At 32.3% G+C, this 11346-nt stretch overlaps 1 protein-coding gene across 1 annotated transcript in view; it reads left to right on the forward strand.

Moving 5' to 3' along the window:
- LOC111715008 (plexin-B) overlaps positions 1–11346 on the forward strand; it is a 53748-nt gene that overhangs the window by 33063 nt on the left and 9339 nt on the right. The window contains exons 24-28 of the mRNA XM_023490242.1: positions 529–536; positions 780–899; positions 2187–2267; positions 8416–8495; positions 9835–9938. Of these exons, the coding sequence (XP_023346010.1) occupies positions 529–536; positions 780–899; positions 2187–2267; positions 8416–8495; positions 9835–9938 (393 nt within the window). The remainder of the gene's footprint in view (positions 1–528; positions 537–779; positions 900–2186; positions 2268–8415; positions 8496–9834; positions 9939–11346) is intronic.

Below are 11346 nucleotides of genomic sequence, written 5' to 3' on the forward strand. Positions count from 1 at the left end.
CTTATTATATTTGACACTTATTACGTCTTGTATAATTGATCCATTTGTCTGTTGCCACCTATTGTACTTGATAATCTATTTGACTATGTCCGATTCACAAAGCACCCTAGAAGCCTAATCAAAAGAATTTCGTTCTCTCCCACCCTGAGTTAAAAGTAGAGAGAGAAACGCACGAGTGAATTGCTAAGTTGAGATAAGATGAGTAAAACTGTCAAACCTTCATGGTTAGACACATATTAAGGGTTGAAAGATTTGCTGTCCGAATTCATTGAAACTCCAAACCATTCATTTTTGTAAATCATGGTTTCCCTCAAAACAAAATCTTTAAATAAATTTTTAACTTCTATTTTAAGAATGACATTTGATATTGTGAGTTAAGCAATTTAGCGATTGGTTTAAATTTTTAACTTGTTCACTTTAAATTTTTTTAATCAATAATTAATTCATTTATTCATTTATTAATTCATTCATTTATTCATTCATTATTTATTCATTCATTATTTATTCATTCATTATTTATTGTGTAAGGTGCATAAGTAAGTCTGAGCTTGACTCTGCAATTCATTGTTACTTGCGTTTATAAATTCATTAATTCATTCATTCATTTATTAATTCATCCATTCATTCATTCATTCATCCCCTCAATCATCCCTTAATTCATACATTCATCCCTTCAATTATCCCTTCATTCATGCATTCATCCCTTCAATCATCCCTTCCTTCATACATTCATCCCTTCAATCATCCCTTCATTCATGCATGTATTATTGATTGTGTAGGGTGCATATGAGAAGTAAGTCTGAGCTAGACTCTGCAATGCTACAGTTTGAAGGGCTGATAAATAATAAATGGTTCCTTCTCACATTCATCGACACACTGGAGAACCAAAAATCTTTCAGGTAAACAAACGATGAAAGATAAAAGAAAAATAATTATTTTTAGGATTTGATTAATACATCGTTCATTTAAATACTGAAGTTTATTTTTTCAACACAGACATAAATAAAAAAAAATATTTAATTTTAAGTAATAGCAGAGAAAATACAAATTCTGTAGCATGCATCATATCAAAATAAAAAATATATTTTCTATGCCCCTTTCTTAAAGTTTGTTTACAAAAATTACGTACAGGGTTATCCACAAAGGATGAGACTTCAGAGTCGATTGTACGGAACTTGTCCATTTTCTTACATTCAGGGTTCCTCGTTGGCCAAAACTGAATTATTTTTTTGCTATATCATTCTATAAACCATCAAAATACAGCATTGAATGAAGAAACCAAAAACCAAGCTTCAAATCGTCATATTATAGTATTTTGGGTCGTCTTTACAGTCTCATCCTTTGTGGGTAACTCTGTATCTATAAATAGATTAATTTAGAGAAATATAAAAATTACTAGAAATTCAAGGCGCTTCGCGCCCTTCTTTCTAGCCTTAGAGGGCGCTTCGCGCCCATCTCCTAAATTAATTGTGAACACGTTCTCTTTGTGTACATCGTAAAACAAAACAAAAATAATTCGCGGATTTTCAAAATTTTAAAAAATTTAATGACGATCGAATTTTGATGGAGACAAATATTTGAAATTTTGATGATTCATAAACCTTCCCTGGAGTCCCTAGATGTCCCACAAAAAAATTGGGCCCGATCGGTTCAGCCGTTTTGACGTTTATTGGATACAAACAGACAAACAAACAAACAGACAGATAAGCCAAATTTATATATAGATTAATTTTTAAACTGGGCATCTACAAGATAAAGTAATTTTACAGTTTTAACATTGAATTTTACAGTGTGCGGGATAAACAAAATATTTTTACAGTGTGCGGGATAAATAAATATTATTACAGTGTGTGGGATAAACAAAACATTTTTACAGTGTGCGGGATAAATAAATATTATTGCAGTGTGTGGGATAAACAAAACATTTTTACAGTGTGCGGGAAAAGCAAAATATTTTTACAGTGTGCGGGATAAAACAAATATTTTTACAGTGTGCGGGATGAACAAAAATTTTTACATTGTGTGGGATAAACAAATATTATTACAGTGAGCGGGATAAACAAATATTATTACAGTGTGTGGGATAAACAAATATTATTACGTGTGCGGGATAAACAAATATTTTTACAGTGTGCGGGATAAACAAATATTATTACAATGAGCGGGATAAACAAATATTTTTACAGTGTGCGGGATAAAGTCAGTGTTGCCTCACTTCTCATGATCACACTGATGACCAAGATGGAATACTGTACTGATATTCTCAGGTTAGTTTTTCATAAAATAATGATGTGTTCTCTGTTGGTTTTCTTTCGGGGTCAAAATGTGATAATGTTTCGCTAAAAAGATCTAAAAACGCGACGACGCAAAAACGATCTTGTTGTAACGATCGTTTTTGGATCGTTTTTCCAAATTTGATCTTCTTAGAATTAAGATATTGTTAAGTTTAATAACAGCAAACTTTAACACGGTTTCTTGATTGTTTTCTAAAACCTATCCTTAACAACACTAGTTGGAAATTATTGTGTTACATTTTTGCTTCTGTCATTTTTGCCAATTTTGCTGCGTGACTTTTCAATGTGAAAAGCTTCCCTATTCCTAGCAGCAGTGACCCCGAGTTTGTCTAAGCCACTAGCAGCAGTTTTTTGTCTCTCTTGAAGCCTTTTTTCGCCTAAGAAGGCCTGAATAATGTGATGGGACTTTTTCATATAGAAAAATGTTGCAAAGCAAAAAGTACATTAGTGTGAAATGATAAACACAATTTTTAACTGATGCCAAGAAAAAATTTTAATATATATTTTAAACATTTTTGTCAAGATTTGAACTTTGTAATGTACCTTTTCCAACTAGCATATTATTCTATCCTATCCGGGAAAGAATATATTGTTTTAAAGAAAACACCATTTATAAACAAATATTGTTTCACAAAATATCAATAACTCAGAAAATTACATTTTTCACAATATCAAAAACTACTTTATTTTTGAAATTCATTTTGCAAAACATTTTCTTGGGGAATTTTTATATTTTTTTAAAAAATTTCCTTTATTCGTCATAAATGTGTCCTCGGTCTATTTGGCATTTAAGGATTGCAGGATTCCTATTTGTATTCATTCCAATCTTATCTCGTCTTAAAATCTGAATACATGCATACATCTTCCTTCCCCTAGGGGGTTTATATTCTCCACAAAATACCCCCCCCCCCCCGGCCTCCATTCCAAAAGATATATTTTTTCTCTATAATTATAGATTTTTTCTCCCTAATGAATATACCCAAAAAAATTCTCGAGCAAAAATAGAACAAAAAACATAGTTTGTAAAAAAACTTTCCTATACAACTTCCATTTCTTTTGACTTCCTTATTTCATTTTCTGTTGTGATTTGAAATATCATATTTTCTGTCTTTTAATATAATTTGTTTCTTAAGTTTTGACTTTTTCACCTTTCCTCTCCGTTTTTCTGTGTTTTTTTTTCAACATGTGTTATATTTCTGTCTTAAATCTATCTACCTATTATTCTTACTGTCTATATACATCTCTTTTTCACTATATCTATCTTTATTACTATCATATTATTTTATTTGTTTGTATCTATTATCTTTTAAACTATATCTGTCTATCGATATCATTAACTGTATTTATCTTTTTACTATCTATCTATTTATCTATCTATCTTTGAAACTATATATCTATCTTTATAACTATATCTATCTAACTATAAAAGATCTATCTTACTTTATATCTATCAATCTATCTTTACATTACAACTATCTGCCATTGGATCTATTTGTTAAACTCTTTCTATCTATCAGTTCATCTGAATCTAACTAACTTATAACTATCTATCTATCTATCTTTTTAACTGTATCTATCTAATATAAAACGATCTATACTAACTTTATAACATTATATCTTTTTATCTTTATAACTAACTAACTAGCTATCTATCTATCTTCTATCTTTATAACTATCTATCTCTCTTTCTATATATCTTTATAACTATTTATTTATCTATCTATCTATATAACTATCTATCTATATATCTTTATAACTATCTTATCTATCTATCCCCCATCTCTCCCTCCTGTTTTTCCAAGATTATCTGATAACTTGACATATTTTGTTTCCGGCACTAATACCTTGATAAATTAGGACATTAGGACATATGTAGTTAGTTAAATATTTTTACCAACAGTCTTCGTCTGTCTTTAGTGTGTTTGTGATTGTTTTAACAAATTGTTACATCTCAGGAGGTTAAATTATCAAAATGTGCAACATTACTAAGTGGGTTTTATGTTTATCTAACAAATTTTGTATCTTGTAAGCTTTTATCAACAAATTGTGCAACATTACTGAATGGGTTTGACGTTTTTCTAACGAATTGTGGTGATCTATCAAATTGTGCTTACAACAGTATTTTTAGTTAACGGGTTGTTTGTTCTTTTAAACAGTTTATTCGTTATATCTATTAAATTGTTAGTTGTGACTAAGTGTTGTTAGTTTATATAACGGTTTGTCTGATGTCTTAAGAAAGTTAGAATGATTAATAGAAAATTTCTGGCTCAATCCTCCCTCTTCTTTCTTTATCCATGCTGTCATTCATTAATTCATCCATTCATTTACTCTTGTTTCATCCACTTTCATTCATTAATTCATTTATTAATTCATTGATTCATTGATTCATTGATTCATTGATTCATTCATTCATTCATCCTTCCTTCCATTAATTTACTCATGTTTCATCCATTTACTCTCCTCCCTTTTCAATTCATATTTATTCAATTCATCCTTTCTTTGATTCTTACATTCATTTATTCATTCATTGATTCATCCTTTCATTTTCTTTTTCATTCATTTATTGATCCAATTTCGTTCATTCCCTTTATCCCACCTTCTTCTTAATAAGTTGGAATGAAAACACTTTACAGTATCTAATAAAACTCTCCTAGACATCTTTATTTCTTTTTCAACGTTTAAAGGGTCTGTACGCGTAATTTCAATGACCCTCCATGGAAAGATAATATTGCACGATTATGAACGGAACCCTTCAAATCTTCATCTTATCAATAATTTGAAAAATATTATTGTAGTTTTCCTAGGTTTAAAACTATGTAATTCCTGCAGTGAAATGCGCGAATAACTTTGTAGAAAAAAACACAATTGAAAATAATCAGTTTTCACAATTTTAAAAAATGATAGATAATTCATTGTTGATCAGACAAAGCTCTTTGGGGTACCGTTGTGAATTGGGCAATGTCGTCATCTATGCATGGAGGGTCACTTGAAATTACGCTTACAGTCCCTTTAATGTCGGACGTTCACATATCCTGTCTGTGGAAAATTGCCGAAGCGCGGAAAATTGGTCAAACGTTGAGCACTTAATATTATCTTTATTTCTTCACAAATTTCTGAAACTTAACAGAACGGAAAATAAGCTTTTCAAGCAAATTCTCAAATAGATAATAGTGGATTAAACTCAAAATGGTTCCATGCAATTCCCCAGGGGCGTATACAGGATTTAAAACAGAGGGGGGGAGTTGCACGAAGCGCTAAAAAATCAAGGGGGAATCAAGTGGAAAACAGTTTTTGTTCTTTTTCAGGAGTCCTTGGTGGGACATTCCCCCCTTTTTTCAATCTCTTCTGTTACCCGTTTATGTTGTGAAACTAGGGTTTTTGTTGTTTTTCAAACTTTAAATCTAATAATGATAAACACAAAAACTTACCGAGAAAGTTTCACAGAAGTTCTCTATTTCGTTTACTCCGAGTCCTGGGAGTATGTGCATTCAGGGGTTTCACAAAAAAAATACGAAGCTTTAAAAATAACTGAGTCTTCTTTAGACATACTTGAGACCCCCACTAAATGAAAAATTGTCTAAGTTGTAATATACTGAAACCTTTCATTGCACTATTTTATACCGGCCAAAACATTTTCATCTATATTAATAAAGAAGTAATATCTGTTTGTTTATTTGTATGTTTGATCATAACTCAGAAACCCCTTGCCCGATTTGTCTCAAATTTTTATTGTGGAACTCGGGAGAACCACGGGAATGTTCTTAGCTTGGTTTTGAGATTCTAAGTTGAATATGTCACGTTTTTTGGGATAAAAATGCTAAAACCGTAATTAAAAACTAAGCGCGGGTAAACGGCGGGAGTAACCTGGGCAACACTGGGTTCTCATTTTGTTAAGAAGATGTTTCTAAATTGAAATTAGCAAATAATTATTTTTAAATATGTCCCCTATCTCCTATAGGCATTTCCGAAAGAGAAAGCAGTTTAAAGGGACTGTCAGCGTAATTTCAAGTGACTACCTATTTAAGAGCTGCATTGGGCGATTTACGACGGTACTCTTAAACCCTTTTCTTGAGCAGCAATGATAAACATATGGGAATTTTTCCATCTTAATAATTGTTAAGTTTAATTTTCTTTCTGTTTCCTACTGCATGAAGCCCCAAGCTACTTTCATAGAAAAACCACAATTGAAAATAATCAATTTTCAGAGAAAACCAAGGATATCTTCAACAATTTTGCTCAGCTCATTAAAAATGGGGTCACTTGAAATTAAGCCAACAGTCCCTTTAAGATTCACTTGAAATTACGCCAACAGTCCCTTTAAGATTCACTTGAAATTACGCCCACAATCCCTTTAAGATTTGAATCTGTTTGAGAAGGGAGGATCCGTATATAGGATGACAAGAATTAAATAATCTAAACTGCTTTATACCATGCAAACATCACATTCAGACGTAATTACTGCAGGGTAATTAATCATTTAATTAGGTAATAATTGCTATTATCGATCCGGGTTAATTAGTATAATTGGCGATGATAAATCTTGATTGCATTTGGGTTACATATGTTCGGGAAAAGTTAAGAAATTTTACTTCTGATATTGTTTTTTTCTTCTCAAAATTATTTAGCAAAACTAAATTATAAAGTCTTTGTCACAAACTCAAATTTTCTAATCCCTATGTCTAACCTTTGATATTTTTAATTTAGATTTTTTGATCTAACAGAATTTAAACTTTGAAATATCTAAGGTCTACTACATTGGGTTGCAAAGATATAGGGCTTAGAAAATCAGAGTTTGAGGCCAAGACTCAATTTCATTGTTCAAAAAATAAATTTCTCCGACCTGAAGATTTAGTTAGCTTTCGTTCTTGTTTTATCATGAACATATGTTGGGGGTCTGTAGTAGGGGCGTATTCAGGAATTAATCCAGGGGGTTTAACCTTTCTAACTTTTCAGGGGTGGTTGAATAAACATTTGTGCAAGGGGGCTCAGTCCTCATACCCCCCCCCACATGTGTACACCCCTGATCTGTCAGAGGCATTAATTCCCTTTGTCTGAATTCTCAGAATCTGTTTTTGTGAAAGATATTGTTTGTCTGACAGAGTTTCAAACTGTCTGTCTGTCAAAGATTTGAAAATTAAATTTTTAATGAAAAACATTATATATAAGTAAAATTCAGGGAATAGGAATAAAGGGAAGGGCAATTGTGCAGGTCTGGCATGTTCAAGTCAGTCGCATTGCTTTGCAGACGAGTTCGGTTTCACACACGCACACTCTTTTGGTACAGACATACAACATGACTACAGTCAAGGAAATTGCAGAACAATGTCGTCAATTATAATTAAGCTTGAATAACGATTAGTTTATTATAAATTTTAATCAAATTATATTCTTTTCATAAAAATTTGTCTTTATAGTGTTGACTTAAACATGCAAATACTATATTTCATTTATATTAAACTTATTTTTAATTCAAAAAAATAACAACAAACAAATGTACTCTCCTAGACTGTACAAATACCGAGATTCTAATGCACTGTATATATCTACAGTACACGCCTTCGGTTCGGTATAACTGACACACACTCTTTTGGTACAGACACACACACATGACGTTTCCGCCCCCTGGTAAAATTCATAAACTTTTTGTTTTTCTTTTTATCACAGGTGGCATAACTGTGTGTTTGCAACGTTGTGTGTTTGTGCCCAGTTTTAATTTGTGAAACTGAAAAAAAGTTTTAATTATTCGGTTCCATAGCACAAAACCTAGAAAACTTGATATACAGATTCGTGATGGAGGGGGGGGGGGTTGAAGTAAAAGTAAAGGGAAGGAAGGAAAAGTGGCAGGTGTAATTCAATACCCTTAGAAATGTTGTGTACTGATGATAAATGATAAAAATTCACAATTTTTTATATTTTTTCTGATCTAATATAAAAAAATTCTGCTATATTCACTCATTTATATATCGATATATCGACTAATGTACCTATCCTGCTTTATATATATCTATTTATTCTATTTCTATCCTCTGATAGCCATTATTATCTAATTCTATGTATCTATCTATCTATCTATCTATCTATCTAACTAACTCAATCTTTAATAATCTGTAAAAATATTTAGATGCTTGCTGTTAAAACTGATAGAGAAATGGTTAGGAAATAAACATCCACAGCTTATGCTTAGAAGAACAGAGTCTATTGGTGAGTTCATACAGTACATACAGTGTACATACAGTGTACATACAGTATACATACAGTACCTACAGTATACATATAGTGTACATACAGTGTACATACAGTGTAAATACAGTATACATACAGTATACATACAGTTTACATACAGTGTACATACAGTTTACATACAGTGTAAATATAGTATACATACAGTGTACATACAGTGTAAATACAGTATACATACAGTTTACATACAGTGTAGATACAATGTACATGTAATACTTGCTGTGTACTTGCAGTATACATACACTGTACATACTTTGTACATATAGTGGACATTGTACATAAATTTACATGGAACCAAGTAAATACAGGTTACATACAGTTAACATCGTTTATGTACAAAACCCTTTAATACACGTAATTATAGTTTGTTTACTAAGAAAAATTTAGTTTATATAACTTGTAGTGCAAAGATTATAATTCACATTTGTTGTATAGTTGAGAAGATGTTAACGAACTGGTTGGCTCTCTGCCTCTACGATTATATGAAGGAAACTGATAGAGAAATGGTTAGGAAATAAACATCCACAGCTTATGCTTAGAAGAACAGAGTCTATTGGTGAGTTCATACAGTACATACAGTGTACATGCAGTGTACATACGATGTATACATACAGTGTACATACAGTGTACATACAATGTACTTACTATGTACATACAATAAACATACTATGTACATACAATGAACATACAGTGTAAATACAGTGTACATACAGTATACATACAGTGTACATACAGTGTACATACAGTGTACATACAGTGTACATACAGTGTACATACGTGCACATACTACAGAGCGTCCCATATCATATTAGATTATCTCCAATCTTTAACACCAAAATAAACCCTGAATACTCGAAAAAAAACATACATTGTACATACAATGTACATACAGTGTACATGCAGTGTACATACAGTATACATACAGTGTTAATATAGTGTACATACAGTGTACATACAGTGAACATACAGTATACATACAGTGTAAATACAGTATACATACAGTGTACATACAGTGTAAATACAGTATACATACAGTTTACATACAGTGTACATACAGTGTTCATACAATGTACATAAAGTATACATACAGTGTACATACTTTGTACATACTTTGTACATACTTTGTACATAAAGTGGACATAGTACATAAATTTACATGGAAACCAAGTAAATACAGGTTACAAAAAGTTAACATCGTTTATGTACAAAACCCTTTAATACACATCATTATAGTTTGTTGTTTCCACACGTACATAGATAATTTGTAGTGCAAAGATTATAATTCACATTTGTTGTATAGTTGAGAAGATGTTAACGAACTGGTTGGCTCTCTGCCTCTACGATTATATGAAGGATTATGCTGGATCTTCACTCTTTGTTCTTTTCAAAGCAATTAAATTCCAGGTAGGGTTAGTTCATACAGTACATGTTGTACAATTCAGTACATGCTGTACAATACAGTACATGCTGTACAATTCAGTGCATGCTGTACAATACAGTGCATGCTGTACAATTCAGTACATGTAGTACCATACTGTATATTATTCACCATATTTTTTCACAATTTCCAAAAAAGTGCATTCGGCTTCTGTTTTTATTTTCTCGGAAAATATGTTTTTGTTTTGGAAACTACTTTTTGCTTTTCAGATAACCAGTCTTAGGATCCAGATCCGGCTTCCTGGATCCGGATCTGAAAAAATATGCGGATCCAAGGGGATTTATCAACAAAAAACTGCAAAAAAAATGTTATAACTTGGACCCGGATCCGGATTTGGATCCATTTCTTTCCAGTGCGGATCCAGGATCCGGATCTGCATCAAAATTAAATGAATCCTAAGCACTGCCGAGATAACTCTATGTCCTATGTATTCTTCCTTTGTCCTTTGATTTGTCCTGTATGTCCTGTATTCTGCAGGGGTTGTGTCCTGTTTCTCTAGTATGTCCTGTATTCTGCAGGGGTTGTGTCCTGTTTCTCTAGTATGTCCTGTATTCTGCAGGGATTGTGTCCTGTTCCTCTAGTGGTATGTCCTGTATTCTGCAGGGGTTGTGTCCTGTTTCTCTAGTATGTCCTGTATTCTGCAGGGGTTGTGTCCTGTTCCTCTAGTGTGTCCTGTATTCTGCAGGGATTGTGTCCTGTTTCTCTAGCTTGTCCTGTATTCTGCAGGGGTTGTGTCCTGTTTCTCTAGAATGTCCTGTTCCTCTAGTGTGTCCTGTATTCTGCAGGGGTTGTGTCCTGTTCCTCTAGCTTGTCCTGTATTCTGCAGGGGTTGTGTTCTGTTCCTCTAGTATGTCCTGTATTCTGCAGGGGTTGTGTCCTGTTTCCATAGTATGTCCTGTATTCTGCAGGGGTTGNTTCTTTAGAGAAAAAAAACTATATCTTCTTGAAGCTTTGACGCTTAAAAATCTTCCAATTTTATTCTTTTGACATTTCTTTTTTTAAGGACTTTTTTCTGGACTAGCATCAGGGAAAAGTTTTAGGGTTAAGCATAAGAATTATAGGTTTTTGGGTTAAATAACTAAATATTGGGGGGAAATAAAAGAATATTAGGGTTAAATAAATAAATTTGATAGAAATTCAGGGTGTCGTTGGTTTTAAAGCGGACAGTGTCATCTCTCTGTAAGGAGGGTCGCTTAAAATTTTGCTTACAGTCCCTTTATGTTTTCTAAATAAGTGAAAAATTGCTGTGTTCCCTTAAAAAGTGTGTAAATGAGTAGGGTGTATATTATGGGTTTGGGTGTATATTGTCTATATGGAGTCTCTGGTTTACAAGAGAAAGATGAGTCAAGGAAATTGCAGAACAATGTCGTCAAT

Source organism: Eurytemora carolleeae, unplaced genomic scaffold, assembly GCF_000591075.1.
Source record: "Eurytemora carolleeae unplaced genomic scaffold, Eaff_2.0 scaffold1656, whole genome shotgun sequence".
Lineage (NCBI taxonomy): Eukaryota > Metazoa > Arthropoda > Copepoda > Calanoida > Temoridae > Eurytemora > Eurytemora carolleeae.